Source organism: Mobula hypostoma, chromosome 23 (assembly GCF_963921235.1).
Source record: "Mobula hypostoma chromosome 23, sMobHyp1.1, whole genome shotgun sequence".
NCBI lineage: Eukaryota > Metazoa > Chordata > Chondrichthyes > Myliobatiformes > Myliobatidae > Mobula > Mobula hypostoma.
The window spans coordinates 40,841,261-40,865,789 of NC_086119.1; the positions used below are offsets into that span (position 1 = coordinate 40,841,261).

General features: G+C 43.2%; 1 protein-coding gene across 3 annotated transcripts in view; it reads right to left on the reverse strand.

Moving 5' to 3' along the window:
- Positions 1–10,535, reverse strand: part of fkbp6 (FKBP prolyl isomerase 6) — a 95,158-nt gene extending 84,623 nt beyond the window's left edge. Inside the window, exon 1 of one of the 3 annotated variants that reach the window (XM_063031115.1) lies at positions 10,433–10,535. In XM_063031115.1, the coding sequence (XP_062887185.1) occupies positions 10,433–10,523 (91 nt within the window). In that variant the 5' untranslated portion in view covers positions 10,524–10,535. Of the gene's footprint in view, positions 1–848; positions 996–10,432 lie in introns of those variants that run through there. The other 2 variants (XM_063031117.1, XM_063031116.1) reach the window with 2 other exon arrangements.
- Positions 10,536–24,529: the final 13,994 nt, after the last annotated feature.

The following is a 24,529-nucleotide window of genomic DNA, read 5'->3' on the forward strand; positions in this document are numbered from 1 at the left end:
GGAGGGACGCGGGGTGAGTTTATGTGAGTGACGGAGGGACGCGGGGTGAGTTTGCGCGAGTGACGGAGGGGCGCGAGGCGAGTTTGCGTGAGTGACGGTGGGGCGCGGGGCGAGTTTATGTGAGTGACGGAGGGGCGCGGGGCGAGTTTGCGTGAGTGACGGAGGGACGCGGGGCGAGTTTGCGTGAGTGACGGAGGGACGCGGGGCGAGTTTATGTGAGTGACGGAGGGACACGGGGTGAGTGACAGAGGGATACGGGGAGAGTTTGTGTGAGTGACGGAGGGACACGGGGAGAGTTTGTGTGAGTGACGGAGGGACACGGGGAGAGTTTGTGTGAGTGACGGAGCGGGGTGAGTTTGTGTGAGTGACGGAGGGACGCGGGGTGAGTTTATGTGAGTGACGGAGGGACGCGGGGTGAGTTTGCGCGAGTGACGGAGGGGCGCGAGGCGAGTTTGCGTGAGTGACGGTGGGGCGCGGGGCGAGTTTATGTGAGTGACGGAGGGGCGCGGGGCGAGTTTGCGTGAGTGACGGAGGGACGCGGGGCGAGTTTATGTGAGTGACGGAGGGACACGGGGTGAGTGACAGAGGGATACGGGGAGAGTTTGTGTGAGTGACGGAGGGACACGGGGAGAGTTTGTGTGAGTGACGGAGGGACACGGGGAGAGTTTGTGTGAGTGACGGAGCGGGGAGAGTTTGTGTGAGTGACGGAGGGACACGGGGTGAGTTTGAGTGAGTAACGGAGGGACACGGGGTGAGTGACAGAGGGATACGGGGCGAGTTTGTGTGAGTGACGGAGGGACACGGGGTGAGTTTATGTGAGTGAGGGGCGAGTGACGGCCCTTTCTCACCGACCATGCGGGCTGTCTGCTTCCACCCACCCGGAGTCTCTCCAGCGGCTCCGACACGACGTGCAGATGCTCTCCCGGCTCGGCCCCTCCAGCCTCTCCCGCCCAGAACCGACTCGGGGAAACAGAAACTCCTTCCCCTCACAGACTGACCCCTCACCCTCCGTCCACGGGACCACCTGCCGCGGGGCCGGTCATTCTGGATGTGGTTTAAAATACAAATGAAACGCGTTATTATGAACACAACACGGTGAGAACTGTAACATGATGATCAGTGACGGAGCGAAGCCACTAAACTGAACTGTAAAAGCCATTAAACGGGTCTGACCTGTGACCCCGGGGTCAGCGGGTCGTGGCCGAGGCTGCGGCCCGTCCTCAGGGAGGTAACGGGGGGGGGGGGCGCCGAGTGTTTCGGGTCGGCTGGGCTGGCGAGAGGCTGGAGTACGGCTGATTTTAGAGTGGGTGCATGTGTGAATGTGGTTTGGAACTTGTTGAGGGAAAGAGTGTGGGAAGGAGCGGGAATTGCTGGGGTGGGTCGTGTGGGTCCGGTGATGGTGGACAAGGTGAGGGGATTGAGGGAAAGAGAGTGGGGAAGGAGCGGGATAAGGATTTGGGTTCAGAGCTAGGCAGCTGGGGAGAAATGGATTATTGTGAAGACAGAAATAATGGGAATGAGGAGATAGGGGACAGAATAATGAAAACCGAGACAAGGGGAATAAAAGAATAAGAAATGACAGTAGAGCGAGCTCTGAAAGTGAGGAAGATGAACAAGTTCAGAAAGAAGGTGTTGTCATAATTCGGTTTAATGAGAAGGCTCAGGGACACGTGTCAAGCCAGGAAGTGTCATGAGTTGGTTAACATCAATTATGGTGATTCCTTTCCAATGGAATGCAAGGAGCTTACTGACCAATAGCCAGGAACTCAAGCACTTTATAAAAGAAAGTAGGCAGTGGTCACTACCCAGTTTTATGTTCAGTGGGTGAAAGAGTTGAAGTAAGATCAAGTGGTGGAATCCCAAAGTGGGTGTTTGGAAAAAAAGATTGGGGTAAGTTCCAGAAGTTGAGTGAAGAGGCATTGACAAAGATTGACATTTCTGGAAATATAGATGAATTAAACAGTCAGGTGACTTCAGCAATTATTATGGCAGCAGAAGGATCTATACCCAGGAGTAAAAATAGGATGAATAGAAAACTGGTACCATGGTGGACAGAGGAATGTTGTCAGGCTGTAAAAAAACAAATAGAGCATTCAGGCTAGTTAAAAGAACCTATAACATGCAGCATTTGATTCAATATAAGAAGGCACAGGCAGTGGTGAGAAGAACTATACGTCAAGCTAAAAGGGCAAGTTGGAGGAGCTTTTGCAACAGAATAGGAAGAACAACACCGGTGGGAGAGGTATGGGGAATGATTAAGAGGATGGGGGGAGATAGAAGGGAATGGGAATATCCAGTAATGATATCTGAGGAGGAAACAGCAGTCTCCAGTAGGGATAAGGCTGAGATCATGGCCAAGTCGTTTGTACAGATACACAGTTCAGAAAATTTGTCTGAAGAAGGAGAAGGGAAAGAACAATCAGTCAACACCCAGGTGTGTTAAAAGGGAGAGAAGGAACAGATAATATTCATAACATAACAGATAAATGTGATGAGATGTTTGACTGGTAGGGAATGGAGAGCAAGTTGTTCAGCGTTGAAGAGAATATATGTGGCTTTAGTAAGTTCTGTGTTGGACTATGGAAATATAGCATATGGATCAGCAGCTAGGTCTCTTATAAGGAAACTGGATGTGATTCAGGCTCAGATCTTTAAGAGTGTGCAGTGGGGCTTTTAAAACATCACCAGAGTCAGCCCTCCAGGTAGAAGTGGGAGTAATGCCTTTGGAGCTGAGAAGCATGCAGTTGATGGCAAACTACTGGGCTAATTTGCAGGGGCACAATGATTCTCACCCTCTAAAGGAGCGTTACAGGAGTCCTGGGAAAATAGGAGGTTTCAGAGGGATAACTTTAGTCGAGTAGGTGAACCGTGGGTCTCACACTCTGTGTCACTCAGCTCTGCGGTGAACTGTGGGTCTCACACACCCTGTGTCGCTTACTGAGCTCTGCGGTGAACTGTGGGTCTCACACTCTGTGTCACTCAGCTCTGCGGTGAACTGTGGGTCTCACACTCTCTGTGTCACTCAGCTCTGCGGTAAACTGTGGGTCTCACACTCTGTGTCACTCAGCTCTGTGCTGAACTGTGGGTCTCACACTCTCTGTGTCACTCAGCTCTGCGCTGAACTGTGGGTCTCTCACTCTCTGTGGACCTCAGTTCAGAATGCTGTTCGCTTGAGTTTATTGTTTGCTTGCTTTGTTTTATTTATCTTTGAACTGTGGGTGTTTGTACCACTTTTTTACTGGGTTGCTTTGTGTTTCTTTGTTTTGGGGCTGCCTGTAAGGAGACGAATCTCAATGTATAATGTATGCATAGTTTGATCATAAATAATGTACTTTTGAAAATATTTAATGTGAGTAGAACAACGTTGTTGCTCTCGGGGAACTGAGGTTGCTTTGGAGGTTTCCAGCAGGATTATTATTATCAGTGAAGTTATTAGTACTGAACTGAAACTTGCCCAGAATCTATAAACAATAATGTAATACTCTGCACTATTCCAGCTTCGTTTTCATACTTATTGGTACAAATCTATCAGTCCTTGTTTAGACAGAGACCGAGCAGCTTTTACAATGCTCCTCCGCTGTCTCCGATGCCAATCACACTCAAACTGCCACTTACTCCACTCACTGTGCATGCTTCCGAATGAGTCTTCCTTTCTCCCCACAATGTTTCTGCAGGAGAAACTTCCAGTGAGTCTTTGTCAGGAGTTACTGCTCCTCTGGATGGGTAACGTGTAAATGGTGCCCGTGCTTTGAAAACACAACAGATGGCCAAGGTGGCTGACGGCAGGAAGGACAGACGAACTGATCATTGTGATCCTACTCACCCAAGTTTTCCAGGGACTGCACTCATAGTTAGACTTCTCTGAGCAGTAATGACTCTGAACAAAGGAAAGCCTCACTGGGATCTCGGACCTTCCTGAAACCTTTGATGTTGGTTAGACTGTCCTCACAGCCAGTCAAGGTCAGGGCCAGGGCCGTGGTCACTCTTAATTTCCCAGGCACAGGATCACTCCAGGCTGTTGCTGTAGATCTCAGACACGTCTCACAGTCTGTTACATCAGGAACGTCACTGATGCTCTCAGCTCACCGAGAGGAAGATTGCAAATACATTAGCGAGAACTTGATTGGGACAAGGCTGGTGATCTGCCAGAGTTGCAGTCTTCCCCAAAGTACAATGCTCTTGTACCCAATGAACTTTCACTTTACAGCCCTGAGTCACTAAATGTCAGGTTTGTTCATCAATGTGCAGCATCTGGTTGATCATCACATCACATCCCTTTGTTAATCAACCGGTGTCTTCAGAGAGGAAAGTTTTTCTTTCTTTCTTTCTCTCTTTCTTTCTCTCTCTCTCTCTCTCTCTCCCTCTCCCCCTCCCCCCACTCTCTCACTCTCTCTCTCTCTCTCTCACTCACACACACACACACACACACACACACACACACACACACACACACACTCACTCACTCACTCACTCACTCACTCACTCACTCATTTCATCCCAAAGAAGAGGAAGCATTCTAAAAGGAGGATGAGGCAACTGTGGTTGACAAAGAAGATCAAAGGCAGCACACAAACAAAGGAGAAGACCCACAATATAGCAATAACTAGTGGGAAGCTACAGGATTGGGAAGCCTTCGAAAACCAACAGAGGGCCGCTAAAAACCAATAAGGAGAGAAAAGATGAAATATGCAGGTAAACTAGCCAATTATGTAAAAGAGAATGTCAAAAGTATTTTTAGGTATATAAAGAGCAAAGGAGAGGCAAGAGTGGCCATTGAATTTCTGGAAAATGACGCTGAAGAGGTAGTAATGGGGAACAAAGAAATGACAGACGAACGTAGTATTTTGTGTCAGTCTTCACAAAGGACAGCAGCAGCATGACAGAAATTTCAGAGAGTTGTGCGCAGAGGTGAGTGTAGTTTCCTTTAGGGGAAATCTTGCCTGACTAGTCTGTTGGAACTCTGAGGAAATGACTGGCAGCATAGACAAAGGAGAGTCAGTGGATGTTGCTTACTTGGACTTTCAGATGGTCTTTGAGAAGGTGCCGCACATGAAGCTGCTAAACAAGATAAGAACCCATGGTAATACAGGAAAGATACATGCGTGGACGGGAGATTAGCTGACTGACAGAAAGCGAAGAATGGGTATAAAGGGGGGCCTTTTTCTGATTGGCTGCTGGTGACTTGTGGTGTCATAGTCATGGTCATACTTTATTGATCCTGGGGGAAATTGGTTTTCATTACAGTTGCACCATAAATAATAAATAGTAATAGAACCATAAATATTTAAATAGTAATATGTAAATTATGCCAGTAAATTATGAAATAAGTCCAGGACCAGCCTATTGGCTCAGGGTGTCTGACCCTCCAAGGGAGGAGTTGTAATGTTTGATGGCCACAGGCAGGAATGACTTCCTATGACGCTCTGTGTTGCATCTCAGTGGAATGAGTCTCTGGCTGAATGTACTCCTGTGCCCACCCAGTACATTATGTAGTGGATGGGAGACATTGTCCAAGATGGCATGCAACTTGGACAGCATCCTCTTTTCAGACACCACCGTCAGAGAGTCCAGTTCCATCCCCACAACATCACTGGCCTTACGAATGAGCTTGTTGATTCTGTTGGTGTCTGCTACCCTCAGCCTGCTGTCCCAGCACACAGCAGCAAACATGATAGCGCTGGCCACCACAGACTCGTAGAACATCCTCAGCATCATCCGGCAGATGTTAAAGGACCTCAGTCTCCTCAGGAAATAGAGACGGCTCTGTCCCTTCTTGTAGACAGCCTCAGTGTTCTTTGACCAGTCCAGTTTATTGTCAATTCATATCCCCAGGTATTTGTAATCCTCCACCATGTCCACACTGACCCCCTGGATGGAAACAGGGGTCACCGGTCCTGCAGGTGTCGGTGTTGGGTCTGCTATTTCTCATGTTATATATAATGATCTGGATGATGGAACTGATGGCTTTGTGGCAAAGTTTGTAGATGATACAAGGATAGATGAAGGGGCAAGTCGTGCTGGGGAAGCAGGGAATCTGCAGAGGGGCTTGGACAGATTGGGAGAGTGGGGAAAAATTTGGAGATGTAAACGGTGTAGAAAAGCATGTGGATGTGTACTTCGGAAGAAGGAATAAAGGCAGAGACTACTTTCTAAATGGAGAGCGAATTCAGAATTCAGAGCTACAAAGAGACTTGGGAGTCTTAGTGTAGGGTCCCCTAAACTTTAACTTGCACGTTGGGTCAGTACTATGGAAAGCAAATGAAATGTTTGCATTCATTTCGAGAGGACTAGAATATAAAAGCAAGACATTATGCTGAGACGTTATTGGACATTGATCAGACTATATTTGGAGAGTTGTGAACAGTTTCGGGCCCCATATCTGGGTAAGGTTGTGCTGGCGTTGGAGAGGGTCCAGAGGAGATTTACAAGAATGATCCCAGGAATGAAAGAGTTACTATATGAGGAGTGTTTGATGGATCTGAGTCTGCACTCGCTGGAGTTTAGGAGAATGCAGGGGATTTCATTGAAATCTACCTAATATTGCAAGGCTGAGGTAGAGTGGATATGGAAAGGATGTGTCCAGTAGTAGGGGAGACTAGCAGCATAGGGCACAGCCTCAGAATAGTCAGACATCCCTTTAACACAGAGATTCTTTAGCTGGAGGATGGTGAATCTGTTGAGCTAGTTGCCACAGATGGCTGTGGAGGTGAGTCACTGGGAACATTTAAAGCGGAAGTTGATAGGTTCTTGAATAGTAAGGACAGCAAAGGTTACGGGGAGAAGGCAGGAGAGTGGGGTTGACAGGGAAGATGAATCAGCCATGTTGAAAGGAGAGCAGACTTGATGGGCTGAAAAGCCTAATTCTGATCCTGTATCTCATGTTAAAATATGTCTAGTTTGCAACATAACTTCTATGGAAAGAGACCGTTGTAGCTCTGGAACAACATGCTAAAAGTGCATCGCTCTCAAGCTCCTCTGAGTCATCTCCCAACAAGCAGTTATGGGTGGCGGACATTTCCCATCGAGCAAGTTGTGAAGCAAGGCCAGTTCCATGTGAATCTTCTGATGTTTGATTGTTTGTGGTGGGGACAATGAAGACCATCGTTACGTTTATGTAAGCATGTTAATTCAAAGATCACGAGCCTGGTTATGAGAACTTTATAGCGTTGTTGGAATTATGTTCAAAGGGAATCCACAGCAAGTAAATGTAAGTTCCTAAAATATTTGCATTTGTTGACCCTTGTCAGTAATAATAAATCAAAGTGTTATTGGAAATTTCAGCTATGTTAGTCTGCTGCTTGGAGCACAGATTAGTCTTTGATACAAGACTCTACACATAACTGTTGCTAAATTCATTTGGTTTCTTGACGTGTCTGGCAAGATGGGTTTTATATAACGAGGGTCAGTGACCTGTCTGTGGCAACCTGCCATGAAACATATCACAGAAATAGGAATGGCTCTCGCAAGTACAGGTTACTACTGCGTACTTCTCGAAGGGGCACAGTTTTTATCCACTTCACTTTAGGCAGCTCCCTGGGGTCGTGATGACTTTCTCCTGCTCCAATTCTATGATTTCTTGTGTGATTGAAGTGCCAATGTGAGATTTACAGAGTCTATCTCAGGAGGGGCAGAAGGTTGGGTAGGTGACAATGGAGGTGGTGTGTCAATGTGTCTGTGTGTTCATTTGAATCAGCCTTGGGCCTTTGTAGTCTCTGTTTCAAAAAACACATCAATGTATTATATTTGTTAGCTAAGACAAGAAAGCACGGACACAACATCAAACTCAGTGTAGTTACTTGGATTATATTTGTTCACTGAGACGTAGAACAGGGGACAAGAAAGCACGGGCACAATGTCGAGCTCAATCTGCTTTACTCAACATCTCTTCAACAATTGAAAATAATTGCATAACTTATACTTTATACTTTACTGAATAAAATCCTTTGCCAAACACAAAATTAATTTCTGAAAATGAAAGATAATACTCAAATCAGCATTGTATTGTCACTATTAATCCTCCCTTTTATATATGTTCAAACAACATTTGTAGGTTGCAACATTTTAGAGAAGTTTGGATAAGTACATGGATGGGAGGGAAACGGAGAACTATGGTCCAGGTGCAGGTCAATGGAACTAGGTAGGGTAACAGTTCAGCATGGACTAGATGGACCAAATGGCCTGTTTCTGTGCTGTAGTGACTTACAACCTTGACACAGCGTTGTCCATGTACATCAGTGCCTTGTGGCTGCTGGGAGATGCCCAGGATGGATGTTCTCTCATGACACCCATAGTGAGAGCCCCCTCCTGTTTGCCTGACCACACTAATGCCAACTCTGTGCCTGCACCTGGGGAAACAGATTGGCACACTGGCCAGGGCAGTTCCAGAGGGGCAGAGGCCACAAGGGAAGATCCTGACAGCCTGACAGAGGATAGGGGTCACCACCAGATTACCAACTAGACTCTTATGGGACTATGCTGAGAACAATGTGAAAACTTACTGTTTCTCACCATTGTAGTTGTCTGAATTATGTTTGTTAACGAGTTCACCTCCTGAGGTGAGTAAGTCAGAGGCACGTTCTGGCTCCTGAAAGCCTGACAAATATCTCCTGGACCCCAACTGCGTGCAAATACACTGAATTTGATTGACACATCCCTCGGCCGATGAAGAACTGCAGCTTCTCTAACACAAGGCTGTGTCATTGACAACATACACAAAATGCAGGACACAGCCCCTGCAAATGAGATGTCTCAATATTTCCTATTTCCATATGATTTAGAAGTACAGCTGCAAGCTTTTGGTTAACAGTCCAGTGTACTGAAATCTTGTCTAACATTCCATCATTGGGTATTTCTTCCTGTAACTCTCGGTTTGGCTAGCAGCGTAATCTAGGGGGAGACAGCCTCGGCCTGGTCAAACTTGAGAAATCTTGTTTGGGTGGATGATGCACGACGTTTCCCTGTTACAAATCAGTACCACAAAATAACAAACAGTACACAATATGCGATTAAATGATTGAACTTTATAATTCTTAATTTGACTATAGGTTAGTAAAGAATCAAAAAAAGAAAAAGACCTCATTCACATAAAACAATCTAAAGTGCACATTGGAGCTCACGGTTTCATCCATTTGTTCCCCATCGACCTCCCCCGAGTGTCGCGGACCCTCGGACCCTCACTCTAAGTCCATTCTGTCTGGCGGTCTACCACTCTCTCCACTCGTGCATTTTCTCCTCTTCTCTCGCCGAAAAAAGACAGCAAAATCCCTGTTCCCAGACCCACAAGAAAGAACAACACGCCTCTCATTGTACAGCGCACATTCCAAAGCCCCCGTTATCTCTAGCCATAATCCAAACATTGCTGCTACAGAGAAACCATTACCTTAGCAGTGAAACATTACAGAGAGACCATTATATTAGCGGTGAAACATTACAGCGTGCTACATTCCTCATTAACATTCTGGTGTACTGAAATCATGTCTAACATTCGGCAGAAATCCATCCCAGCATCGTGTATTTCTTTCTCATTACTATTAAACTGCTTTGTACAAACTCACCTGCAAACAGGAAATGGTTTTTCTTTAGTTCCTGTACATCTTATGGATCTTTTCTGACTGCACAAGGTAAACCCAATCTTCTCCAGAAAAATTCCCTGTTCCAGAGGTGAAATTATCCCGGTTTAGGGTATTGGTAAAGTAGCCAATGTCACACTTGCAACTTGGCTTTACCAATAGCTGATTGAATTTCCTTTCACCTTGGTCTCATTACCCTTGCAAGTAAACACGACTGACTTAACTTGACCTCTGTCCATACAGGGCACATAATTCTGCCACTATCAGCTTGACTCCCTAAGCAGTCTTGTGAAAGACACTAATATCTGCATTATAAAATGTGGCAAAGTGGACAATATTTTACTCTTTGGGTGTTTGGTTGAGGAAGTGAGGCTGATGGACATGAATATCAACTAACTAATTGATAGATGCTTTTTCCTGCTTGTTTCAAAGGCTGTATTCATTGACAGTCCCGGAAGTTTCTCAATATTTATGCATTTCCTTATGATTTAGGCCATTTTGTGGGTCAAACCCTGCACACGCGCACAATCACAAACACACACACCCACACACACACACACACACACACACACATGCACAATCACGCACGTGTGCGCACACACACAGATATGCGCACACACAGATACACACTCATAAATACGCATGCACACAGATACACACACACACACAATCACAAACACAATCACAGACACACACGCACAATCACAGACACACACGCACAATCACAAACACACACACATATATTTACATGTGCACATATTTTCCTATATATACACAATCACACGTGGGTACGCTCACAGAAAGCGCACACACATAGACAAGGGGCTAATGTGCGAGTTCCACAGGGGAGGGAGGTTACTCACCAGTTTGGCCCGAGAGGATTCTGATGAGGACGGCAAAAGCAGGGCATTTACGGAAAGCCGGTACAGATACATGTTGCAATGCTTGCTGCATTGTTTGGCAGAATGCTAGAGGTGCCAAGCACTTCCTGGGGTTCATGTGAAGCCAAGCGATTATTGTTTCCAGTCTGGAGGTGTTGCTCACTTGTACAGCGTAGCGAATGGAGCAGCTCCGGTCTCCATGGAGATGTAGCAGGAACCATTTTTGTGCCAGTTGACCCCCTGTTCACTTACGTTCATCATCATTATTGGCCATGTCAAATGACATCATCATTATATACCATGTCAAATGATATCATTATGTGCTGTGTCAGATAACATCATTATTGTGTGCCATGTTAAATGACATCATCATTACGTGCCATGTCAAATGATTTTTGAAAATTTTTATTGAACAAAAACAAAAATACTGAACATATGCTAACAAAGCCAGGGAATCACAAACAGCAACAAATATATGACTATTAACTTTAAATATACAAACAAAAAAGAAAATCCACTGTAAATACTGCTGGACAGATGGAGCTATATCTAAAGGGAGTCACAAAACAAAATCATTTACAGAAATAACCCGAAACATTGACAAATTTGTACAGTCTTTACAGCTCTCTGGTTATGGGAAATTTTCAGAGTATTAATGTATAGTTTCAAGTCTAATGTAAAAAATATGAATGGAGGTTTCTTATTGCTATATTTGCATTTATAGATATAAAATTTGCTGTAAATTAACAAAAGATTTATGATAAAGAAATGATCCCTATGAGATTTGGTATTATTAGTAAACCCAAATAAAACTTTGCAAAACAAAAAGTAAAATCCACATTAATATATTGATCTATAAATTGACAAACATCAACCCAATAAGTTCTAACACATTCACAATTCAAAAACAGATGAATTAAATCCTCTGGACATAAACCACAAAAAGAACAGTTAGTTTCAATATCAGAATTAAACCTTATCAAATAAACATTGGTTGGATAATATCTATGTATAATTTTAAAAGAAATTTCTTTAATTTTATTCCTCAATAAAAATTTATTAAGTAAGCCCCAAATACTCCTCCACCTCAGATTCCCCAAGCGACTATTCCAAAAACTAACAGCCGTAGGAATAGAAGTAATGTCTTTTTGAAACAAACTTCTAATACCTCTATTATTTTTTTTTTAAAGATGGAGGAAAGCAAATTTTTCCTACAGCTGTACTGGATGGATCCAAGTTGGGTAATTCAACTACCGAATATTATGTATTTCTAAACAACATAATTACACCAGAGGGAATTGCATCCATAACAACAGCAAATTCTTTTGGAGTCACAGGAAATTCAAGGTGGATAACGACTCAGCTTTAAGCCTTCTCTTTGTTATCCCACACAGCTCAGAACTATATTGAGGGATGGCTCGAAGAAGTAGTTCCGTTCGGTTGAAGATGCTCAAGAATATTTGGAATCAGAAGACTAACTGCTCAATATCCTTTTGCATGAATAACTTCCTCTCTTACTCTTGGTAACCCTTTGTAGCTAACTCTCTTTTTGAACTTTTTAATGTTTTACTAAGAGAATAAGGTTTGAACAAGCTAATACCTTGAGTGTTTATATATTTTTATTTTTGATTTTTTTTGATATTTTATATTATACGTATTTTTAAGTTTTTTTCTCTATTAATAAGGCTTCAATTAATTAATTAATCTATGTGTGTTCTTGGTATGAGGTTTAAGTTTTTTTTCTCTGTTGCTTTGTCTAGGTTGGAAGGCAGCTAACCTTGGTATAGATTGGAGCTAAATCAGCAGGATTGTTTTGGGGGGGGATGATGTTATTATTCATAGCTGCCGGCTATTTATTGGTCGGCTTTCTGGCTTTGGGAGGAGGGAGGGGGGAAGGGTTCTTTTTCTGGAAGCTGTATTGGGTTCTCAGCCAAATCTGTTGCTTGGTTACTCTATCTCAAGGTTCCATGTTGGGTTTTAATATACATTCCAGTATGGTCATGATCTTAACCTTTCTTTTAAATAATATTAAAAATGGACCAAGCTATTAATTTACTTAGTCTTAATGTGAAAGGGTTAAATCGCCTTCTGAAATGGAATAAGATTTTTGCCTAATTGAAAAAGCTTAAGGTTCCAATTATTCTTTTTACAAGAAACTCATGTACCTAAATGTGACAATTCACGCCTTTTTAGCCGATGGAGAGGGCTACATTTTCATTCCCCTTTTCAAGCTAAATCTAGGAGGGGAGGAAGGGAGGGGAGTGAACATCGTTTCAGACCATGAGAGGCCTGTGTCGGGCATTTTTATGCATTACGAGGTGCAGATTGGAAGTCTGGGGCGCCACTCCTCGCACAGACACTAGAACAATGTGTGGTTAAGTGCTTTGCTCAAGGACAAAAACACACCGCCACAGCTGAAGCTTGAACTAGCAACCTTCAGATCGCTAGACGAACACCTTCATTACTTGGCCACGTGTCCAACTCAAAGCTAAATCTGGGAGGGGTGGGTTTCAAACTTTATAGATAATACAGTCTTTACTCATTAGTGTTGGGAGGAGACTTTAATTGCTGGTTAGACCCAGTTTTAGATCGGTCATCTTCCAAACCAGCTACCCTTAATAAATCAGCTTTATTCATTCAATCCTTTCTAATGAAATGCGGTATTGTTGATATTTGGTGTTTTTTACATCCAGAAGATAGGAAGTACTCATTTTTTTTCTCATGTTCACCATATGTATTCCAGGATTGATTTTTTTTATTGATAGCCAAATGATTCCATTAGTTCGACCCTGTGAATATAAAGAGGTTGCCGTTTCAGATCATGCTCCTGTGTTTTCATCTTTAAATCTCCCTGGTCTCCCACAAATAAATAGATTTTGGCATTTTAATCTAACTTCTTTATCTGATAAGGATTTTTTTAAAGTTTCTGGAGAAACAAATTATTCTTTTTTTGAAGAGGATACGTTGGAAGAGACTTCTTATTATATGGGATGATTTTAAGGCCTATATTAGAGGACAAGTTATTTCTTATACTGCAAGTGTTAAGAAAAAGGTCAATAAAGAGAAAATTGATTTAGCTAATTAGTTGAAACAATTAGACCAAAAATATGCCTTGGCTCCAGAAAGACGTATTGAAATTAAAACTAAATATGATCTTCTCTTAACATATCCAATTGAAAGCTAACTCCTAAAAGATAAAAGTCAATTCTATATTCATGGAGACAAAACAGGTAAATTATTGGCAAACCAATTAAAAACCTTTATAGCTAAGCGACTAAAGGAGAGGAGAAGATGGCGGCATGACGCAGCTCGCAGCGGCCACTCCGGTGGTGATGACTGTTATTTGTCAAGTCGGGTGCCGTGCACAATCCTGATTTGATGGAGTCAGACGTGCAAGCACAGAGGAACATCTGGTGAAACTTCTGAAATGCCTGCTTCGCCGCTGCTGTTACTGTGTGGTCCAGAATCTCTGGAGGAGAAGGCCCTGAGTCCTCAGTTTTGCTTGTTGCTCGGAGAGGCTGTGTCGGAGGGGCTGGTCGGAGGCTCGAAGTTTTCGGACGGACTCAGAGTCTGCTGTGGTCGGGTGCTTCCAGTGGTGCTGCATCGGCAAGTTGGCGGCGCTTGGAGGTTCATGGCAGGGAGAGTTCCTCCCTTCTGCCACCTGCGTGAGATGATGAGTCTATAGGGACTTTGAGACTTTTTCTAATGTGTCTGTGGTATGCTCTTTATCAAATTATGGTATTGCTTTGCACTGTTGTAACTATATGTTATGATTAAATGGTTTTGTCAGTTTTAGTCTTGGTTTGTCCTGTGTTTTCTTGTGATATCATTCTGGAGGAACGTATCATTTTTTTAATGCATGCATTTCTAAATGAGAATAAAGGAGGACTGAGTGTCCTCATAATCTAATCTAATCAAAGAAATTTGTAAAGCTAATGGTGATAGGACAACTGACCATTTAGAAGTAAATGATACCTTTAGAGAATTTTATTCTAAACTTTATAGTTCTGACTCTTCTAAAGATAATACTGTAATGTATAATTTTTTAGACCAATTAAACGTCCCTGTACTATCTGCTGATAATCGAAAGTGGTTGGATCAACCTATTTCTTATGAAGAAATTGCCGAGGCTGTATGTTCATTGCACTCTGTGAAGTCTCCGGGTCCTGATGAATTTTCTGGAGAATTTTACAAGGCTTTTCCCTCATTGCTTATACTGTATTTATGTTCTGTCTTCTAGGATTCCTTTAAGTTGGGTAGGCTGCCACAATCATTTTATGAAGCTTCTATTTTGTTTATTCTTAAAAAAAAATAAGAACCCAACTGAATGCTCTTCATATAGACCAATTTCTTTACTTAATGTTGATACTAAAATTCTATCCAAAGTTTTGGCTCGTAGGCTTGAAAATATTTTACCATCTATTATATCTGATGACCAGACTGGATTTATTAAAATCGGTATTCTCATTTTAATATTCATCGTTTACTAAATGTTACGTATTCTCCTTCTAAGGAGATATCGGAATGCGTGATATCCCTAGATGCTGAGAAGGCTTTTGATCGGGTTGAGTGGAATTATTTACAAACCACATTTTCAGAAAGGTTGGGATATTTTCCAAAATGCAATAAAAACAAAAATCTGTGGTATGTTAATTCACGTGAACCTTTATTTAACTGACAAAAGTACAAAGAAAAGATTTTCAATAGTTTTACTGACCAACTTAATTGTATTTTGTAAATATACACAAATTTAGAATTTGATGGCTGCAACACACTCAACAAAAGTTGGGACAGAGTTAAAATAAGATTGAAAGGTGCACAGAATATTCAAGTAACACTGGTTTGGAAGACTACATTAAGCAGGCTAATTGGTAGCAAGTGAGGTATCATGACTGGGTATAAAAGTAGCGTCCATCAAAGGCTCAGTCTTTGCAAGCAAGGATGGGTCGTGGCTCACCCTTTTGTGCCAAAATTCGTGAGAGAATTGTTAGTCGGTTCAAAAGGAACATTTCTCAATGCAAGATTGCAGAGAATTTAGGCCTTTCAACATCTACAGTACATAATATTGTGAAAAGATTCAGAGACATCTCAGTGCGTAAAGGGCAAGGTCGGAAACCACTGTTGAATGCGCGTGATCTTTGAGCCCTTAGGCGGCACTGCCTAAGAAATCGTCATGCTACTGTGACAATTATAGCCACCTGGTCTTGGGAGTACTTCGGAAAACCATTGTCACTCAACACAGTCCATCGCTGCATCCAGAAATGCAACTTGAAACTGTATTACGCAAGGAGGAAGCCATACATCAACTCTATGCAGAAACATCGGCGAGTTCTCTGGGCCTGAGATCATCTCAGATGGACCGAAAGAATGTGGAACCATGTGCTGGGTCAGATGAGTCCACATTTCAGCTAGTTTTCGGAAAAAATGGGCGTCGAGTTCTCCGTGCCAAAGATGAAAATGACCATCCAGATTGTTATCAGCGAAAGGTGCAAAAGCCAGCATCTGTGATGGTATGGGGGTGCATCAGTGCCCACGGCATGGGCGAGTTGCATGTATGTGAAGGTACCATTGACTCTGAGGCGTATATTAGGATTCTAAAGAGACATATGTTGCCATCAAGGCGACGTCTCTTCTCAGGACGTCCATGCTTACTTCAGCAGGACAATGCCAGACCACATTCTGTGTGGGCTACAACAGCGCGGCTTTGTAGACACAGAGTGTGTGTGCTTGACTGGCCTGCTGCCAGTCCAGATCTATCTCCTATTGAAAATGTTTGGCGCATCATGAAGAGGAGAATCAGACAACGGAGACCACGGACTGTTGAGCAGCTGAAGTCTTATATCAAGCAAGAATGGACAAGAATTTCCAATTGCAAATCTACTACAATTAGTATCTTCAGTTCCAAAACGATTAAGAAGTGTTATTAAAAGGAAAGGTGATGTAACACAAGTGTAAACATGCCTCTGTCCCAACTTTTGTTGAGTGTGTTGCAGCCATCAAATTCTAAATTTGCGTATGTTTACAAAATACAATTAAGTTGGTCAGTAAAACTATTAAAAATCTTTTCTTTGTACTTTTGTCAGTTAAATAAAGGTTCAGGTGAATTAACATATCACAGATTTCTGTTTTTATTGCAATTTGGAAAATATCCCAACTTTTCTGGAAATGGGGTTTGTATTTAAAACCTTAGAAAAATTTAACTTTGGGTCCAACTTCATTCATTGGGTTAAATTACTTTATTTATCTCCCTCTGCTCAGGTTCTTACTAATTTTCAGAATCTAAACCATTTAAACTCCAACGTGGAACCAGACAAGGCTGTCCTTTGAGCCCTTTGCTCTTTGATCTGGCCTTAGAACCCTTAGCTATTGCCTTTCGAGAATCTAGGGATATCACTGGTATTTTAAGGAGAGGTACTACCCACAAAGTTTCGCTCTATGCTGATGATCTATTGCTTTTTATTTCTAATGTTGAGACTTCATTACCTCCTATGTTTTCTTTACTCTCCTGTTTCAGTCAGTTTTCAGGATATAAATTGAATTTACATAAGAGTGAACTTTTCCCCTTGAATAAATTGGTGTCAATTAATACTAACCTTCCTTTTAAAATTGTAAGAAATCAATTTACCTATTTGGGTGTAACAATTACTAAGAATTACAAACACCTATTTAAAGAAAAATTTCTTACACTATTGAATTATGTGAAAAGGACGCTATCACACTGGTCGCCCCTCTCTTTATCGCTGATTGGCCGAATTAGTTCTATTAAAATGAATATCCTGCCTAAATGTATATACCTTTTTCAGGCCTTACCCGTTTTATTCCTAAGTCCTTTTTTGATTCTCTTGATTCTATCCTATCTTTTTATATATGGAAAAACAAACATTCTCAAATAAATAAAGTCCACTTTCAAAAAGTTAGAAAGAATGGAGGTTTAACTTCACCAAACTTTAGGTTTTATCACTGGGCAGTCAATATATGAAATCTTACGTTTTGATCATATTACATTAACCGTGAGGACTGTCCAGTTTGGGTCTCTTTAGAAGCTAACTCTGTTAAAAAATTTCTCTTCTTGGATTCTCACTTCCTTTATCTTTAAACAAACTAAACTGACAATGTGGTAGTTAAACATACTTTGAGGATCTGGTTGCAATTTAGAAAATACTTTGGTTTATTGAGAGTTTCTCTTTCTTGTCCCATCTTTTCTAATTGTTTTTTTAAAACTTCCATGACGGATGTAGTTTTTAAAGAATGGGATAGATTAGGTATTAAATGCTTCCAAGATCTGTTTGTTGGAGGAAATCTCTTTTCGTTTGAGCAATTGTCAGCTAAATATAGCTTACCAAAAACCCACTTTTTTGATATCTACAAATTACTTTCTACGATCTCAATTACGTACATTTCCTATGCGTCCTGATAAGAACTTATTAGATGTCATTTCTAATTTGAAACCTTTTCATGATGGTTCCATATCCAGTAATTATGATATGTTGTTGGGAATCTGAGGCTCCTTTGGACAAAATTAAAAATGCCTGCTCAAGGAGCCTTGCTGTGTCTAAATAAGGAACTTTCTTTCGTTGTTTGGAACTATCTCTTTGTGTCCACGCCTTCGCTAGGTAGGTCTGGCCGTTTGCTGCTACCTTGAGTTGGAACTGTCTCTGTGTCCACACCTTTGCTAGGTAGGTCCGGCCGTTTGCCGCTACCTTGTGTTGAGAAACGTCTCGTTGTGCTCAGCATTCTGTTTTTGAATCCCAACCCTATGTCCTGTTCCCAAGGAGGGGTCCTGGCTCTGTGTTCCATATTCCTGTCTCTCGAGACCAAGGGTCTGTGTTCTGTGTTCCTATCTCCCAAGACCAAGGCTCTGTGTTCTGCGTTCCTGTCTCCCAAGACCAAGTCTGAGCTTCATGTCCTCGTCCAGTCCTGTTTCCTTGCTATGTCTTGTCCTCACCTAGATGCGGAGTCCGAGTCCGAGTCAAGACCCTGGTTCCGGGTCCCTGTCCAGTCTCTGGCTCGGAGTCCTTGTCCAGGTTCCAAATTCCTTGTTCCTCATCCAGGTCCCGCTTCCCTAGTCTAGTATCCTAGCCCAGCCCCTGTATCCTAGTCTCGTCCAGGGCCTGTGTCTTGTCCAGTGTCGTTTCTTCCTCACTTCCCTTGCATTCTTGACAAACCTAGTCCTGTTCCTAGTACTTCAGTGTCTGTGTCTTGCAATTGGGTCAGCTCCCCGTGTCCCTCCCCATGACAGATTGTCAGTTTGTGACCATCCCGTCCCGTCCCCATGCTGACCATCAGTCTGTGACCATCCCATCCCCACGCTGACCGTCTGTCTATGTCCAGCCATGTTGCCATAACAAAACCCAATGGAAACATGTGGAACAGAATCTGTTCTTCACTGACGCCACATGGCAGCCTTCCAAACTTTAAATCAAGTTTTGTAACTCCTGCTAACTCGTTCTTTCTGTCCGTATTAGGGTGGACCATTTTTGTCGTTAGTCATCCATCTGCCATCCTGCCTGAGTTTTTGTTTTGCTTTTATTTCCTCCGTTATCAGACCCTGTCCTGCCTTTTACAACACATTGCCCATCACCGTCACTCTGTATCTACCCACATTAACATTTCATCTCCACAATAAGCCTGACCTCAGCCTATCAGAAATATTCTTGTTGTCCGACAGCCCCTCTTCCATATTCTCTGCAATTTCACACTATATTTTCTCTCTCTTTCCCTGTTCTGAGGAAGGGTCGTCAAACTGAAACGTTGACTTGGTTTCTCTGTCTGAAGCTGCCTGATCTGCTGAGTGCTTCCAGCTTTTCCTGTTTCTGACACCTGTCGTCAGACACCTTCCTGGGTGAATACAACACGTAGGCAGAGCCCAGCATTTAATATCCAGCATCAAATTCCCAGCTTTTCCTGTTTCTGAATCCTGTCATCAGACTTCCATCTGGGTGACTACAACGCGTATGCAAAGCTCAGAATTTAATATCTCACATCAAATTCTGAGAGATAGCTGAGAGGGGAACAACAACAGTTAAATGATATGTGATACGTACATGGACAGGAAGGGTGTTGAGGGATCTGGGACAATTGTGAGGAAATGGAACTGGCTTCATGACATTTTGGTCCAATAACAGAGGTTAATATTTTCCTGATGGCCATTATTACGTTGGATTAGGAGAGATGAAGTTGTGTCCATTTGATTGGGGAGTGGTGTCTCTGGGTACTCGAGACTGGAGTCTCCATTTGATGGAGTGTCCCAAGGAGCCTCCTGTACTGTGTATGGTCCCAGTGGTCGGGTGCGGGCTCAGCAAAAGGAAGTGATCGTGGTTTCGTATGCTGAAGGGCACGATGGAAAGGTGTGACAAGGGGAAGTGATCGTGGTTTCGTATGCTGAAGGGCACGATGGAAAGGTGTGACAAGGGAAAGTGACCATGGTTTCGTATGCTGAAGGGCACGATGGAAAGGTGTGACAAGGGAAAGTGACCATGGTTTCGTATGCTGAAGGGCATGATGGAAAGGTATGACAAGGGGCCAGGATCGTGATTTCATATACTGAAGGGCACGATGGAAAGGTGTGACAGGGGGCAGTGATCGTGGTTTCGTATGCTGAAGGGCACGAAGGAAAGGTATGACAAGGGGCCAGGGATCGTGGTTTCATATGCTGAGGGGCACGATGGAAAGGTGGACAAGGGGAAGTGATCGTGGTTTCGTATGCTGAAGGGCACGATGGAAAGGTGTGACAAGGGAAAGTGACCATGGTTTCGTATGCTGAAGGGCATGATGGAAAGGTATGACAAGGGGCCAGGATCGTGATTTCATATGCTGAAGGGCACGATGGAAAGGTGTGACAGGGGGCAGTGATCGTGGTTTCGTATGCTGAAGGGCACGAAGGAAAGGTATGACAAGGGGCCAGGGATCGTGGTTTCATATGCTGAAGGGCACGAAGGAAAGGTGTGACAAGCATAGCTGGTGATTCTTTGGACAAAAGTTGTGTCCAGATTTTGGTGGAAAACCAGATAAAACTCTATAGTTCATGGCTCCTTCCCAACTTTCTGCAGGATTTGACCCTTGTTTTACTGTGAGTGAAACGCAATGTAGTAGGTCACATCTCCGTTAAAAGCTGATTCCCATTGAGAAGTTTGAGCTGAAGTGGAATTATTGGATGAAACTGGATGGTATTAGATGCAAAAGGAGTAAACAGAGATCGTCCCAGAAGGGCCTGGGACTGTTTCCTAAAGAACCCTAAATTAATCATGTTTCCAACTGTTTCCTTAACTCCCTAAAATAATCATGTGTCCAACTGTTTCCTAAAGAACCCTAAATTAATCATGTTTCCAACTGTTTCCCAAAGGGCCCTAAATTAATCATGTGTCCAACTGTTTCCTAAAGTACCCTAAATTAATCATGTGTCCAACTGTTTCCTAAACTCCCTAAAATAATCGTGTGTTCAACTGTTTCCTAAACTCCCTAAAAATAATCATGTGTTCAACTATTTCCTGGGCCTGTTTCCTAAAGAACCCTAAATTAATCATGTGTCCAACTGTTGCCTAAAATCCCTAAAATAATAGTGTGTCCAATTATTTCCTGGGCCTATTTCCTAAACAACCCTAAATTAATTGCATGTCCAACTATTTCCTGAACAACCCTAAAATAACATCATGTGTCTAACTATTTCCTCGGCCTATTTCCTAAACAACCCCAAAATAACCGTGTGTGTCTAACTATTATAAACAGTGTAGCTTTAATGTCCAGATCTGACACACTATAAAAATGCACAAACAGGCTGATTTTCCAACCGAGCATTTCACATGCCCATCCTTTTACATGCTGCCTTTGTCCTTGACCATAAAGTCATTTGAGAAACATCAAAGCCAAGCTAATACTGAAGTGTATTTTTCAGGTCTAAAGCCTTGTAGGAATGATGACAGGGCCTACACTATATGTTTAAAATGCCATTTTTTTTTTGTGTTATTTGAGATCGATTGTCTGACCAGGAAAACAAGGGAGAGTGAGTCGTTAACGTAGATTGCAAGGGTCAAGTGCTAAGTTATCGGGAACACATCACAGGAGCTGAACCAAAAGCTAAAACAGATGAATTCTGTTAAACGGTGAAACATAGCTGGGGTTCCCTTACAGGACAGATGTAGGATTTGTTCTGAATGAAAGTATTTAGCATTTCACCTTGAATCTGAGAGCACGGGTAATTCAATTATATACCGCTCCTGGGACCTCCGCTAGCAAGAAGGAGACAAGTTGCTCAGGCAGATGATTAGTGAGCAGAGCCGGGAGATTTCCATTCCGCCACAGTACTGTGCACAGCCAATAATTAGCTGTGTTTTTAAAAATCAATATCTGAAGTAGATATGAAAGGTGAAGTCTAAAAGTCAACTAAAACTCTTATCCTCCCGCTAATATGCAATTAACACGCCATAAATGGTGATTAATTAAAACCAAGTTCAACTTTAATTGTCATGCAACCATACATGAATACCATGAATACAAACAAACGAAATGGTGTTACTCTGGGACCAAGGTGTAAAATACAGTGCCAGCATTCATACATAGCACAGGGCACATATAGCACGTATAAGTAGCAAACATATATAAGATACAAGCACATAAAGGTAGCAGTAAAATACAGAAAAAATGGTCCAAGTCCCTCAGTTCATGAATGTTACAGCAGTCTGCAGTCAAACTCAATATAGCTTGTCTTCTGCTGAGTGAACACTGGGCGCAGCACCACACCGCATCCAGCACTCCATGCCCAACTCTGACTCCTCCCCCCGGGCAGTTGCAAACAGGAGACACCGTGGCTTGAGGCCTAGTCCGTGCTACACCACCATGGGTGCAGCACCACACCGCATCCAGCACTCCATGCCCAACTCTGACTTCTCCCCCTGGGCAGCTGCAAACAGGAGACACCGTGGCTTGAGGCCTAGTCTGTGCTACCACCGAGACCACGCAGCTGCTGCGCTATCCACAGCTGTCGTTCACTAATAAACCAATGAACCGGACTTGCCGCATTCCACACCACCAATGTCCAACAGGGTGCCGTGTTCACAAGAAAAGCGGTTAGTAATCACACGCCATTGGCCGCACATGGCCTTCGCGCCCCGACTCTGACGCCAGCAGCAGGTGGTCCTGTGACGAGAATACACATAAAATTAAGATGTTTGCTGGCCTGGGTTAGCATCAGTGACATCAGCCCTTAGGGGAAGGAGAGATAAGGAACAATGGAGCAGCGTCTGGAGATGTGTAATGAAGGGACGGGGGAGAGAGAGCTGTCTGGAGCGGCTCCCCCTTTGAACCCTGAACTGTTTGAAGTGATGGACAGGCGATACCCCAGCAGTGGGGATAAAAAGGGACCGGTTCGCTAAGGCAGGACACACGACACCCGAGGTAACGAGACCCTGGAAGCGGTGCGCCTCTCACGAGTCAGTGGGAAGTACTGAACAATGCCCAGGGTGGAAAGGTACGATCAGCGGGAACCCGGTGTGTGTCCGCCCTTGCTTGGGTGCCGGGTTCATTGCAGAGGATCGACCGCATCTGGAGGGGTCACAGTCGGTGACCTCAGATGACATCACCAAGGACCTGCCCAAAAAGCTGCTTGTGAGCCATATCGCCGGTCTATGAGCGAAGCCGTGTCTGAATGATCAGTTGTTCCCGTTCTCTCTCTCTCTCCCCCCACGTTGTCCATCGCCATGGCAACGATTACTGCGAACTGAACTACTAAATTGGACTGAACTTTGAGTCACTTTGAAATTTGGTCATTTACCCCTAGACAACGATAGAGCTTGATTGATGCTGTTATCTTAATTCTGTGCACGTGTGTTTATCATTGCTGAACTGTTGCATTTATTATCCTTTCGATTACTGTGTTGCTTGTTTCTTTAATAAAACTTTCTTAGTTCTAGTACTCCAGACTACAACTGAGTGATCCATTTCTGCTGGTTTGGCAACCCAGTTACGGGGTACGTAACAGTCCTCATCGTCCGGCTCCTTCAGTTTTTCCCCCAATGAGCAGCTCGCTGATCGGGCAGAGCTGCAGGACTGTTGTTACCGTGCAGCAGGGACTTGTGATCGTAAACAACATATCTAAAAAAAGACAACAACATCTTCAGTTGACCCCATAGAAGCTGTTGCTTCCGTCTGTCACCGGACCATCTTATATTGACATAGTTATATCAATTTGAACTGTGATTACCAAGTGATTAACTCTTAACCTTGTAGTTTAATCCTCAACTAGTGATTAACTTCCATTCTGCTAGCTTCCCAGATTTCTTCAGTTGCAGGTAAACTGAGAAGTGATTCTTAAATTGAATATTAACTTTGTACAGCTCAGAGTCACACCATGGCTGAACATGAGGCTGATTAGACTAAGCTGAATTAACCTATCTTTAAGATGTCTGTAATGAAAATGTTTGTTTTCTTAAAATCAACCTTCTATATATTTCCGACATGCCTTGCCCAAGTTACTGGGGGAGGTAGGTGCCCTGACCATTGAAAAAGCATTTGGCAGCATTTGAAATTGTCCAGTAATATAAAGCTATGATCGCCAGGTCATTATACCGACAGAAGCCTGGCCCAGTTTCTCTTGTCGAGGAGAAGCCTGCAGGGTTCCCTAATCTTATTTCAGCTGAAGTCATCAAAAGTTCCACGGCCGAACTATGAAAGTGCCTGATCCCGTTGGCCTGCACTCGGACCGTAGCTCTCCATACCCCTCCCATTCAAATTTACCTTCAATGTTGCAGTCGAACCCTCATCCACCACCTTCCACAGTTTGTTGTCTTTTGCACACTGGTTGTCTGTCTGTCCGTCCTGTTGGGTAAGGTCTTTCATTGATTCGATTGTGTTTCCTAGATTTACTGAGTATGCCCACAAGAAAGCAAATCTCACTGTTGTACATGATGACATAATACGTACTTTAATAATAAATGTACTTTGAACTTTGAACTCAGAATCTGAACAACTTCACAGGAGTCGGGCCGTTATTGACCCTTTCAGAAGGATGTTGATAGTTTTGGATCATGTGCAGACAATAGCAGCTCACCGCACCTTTTTGGCCACTTACCAAACCAGATTTATTTC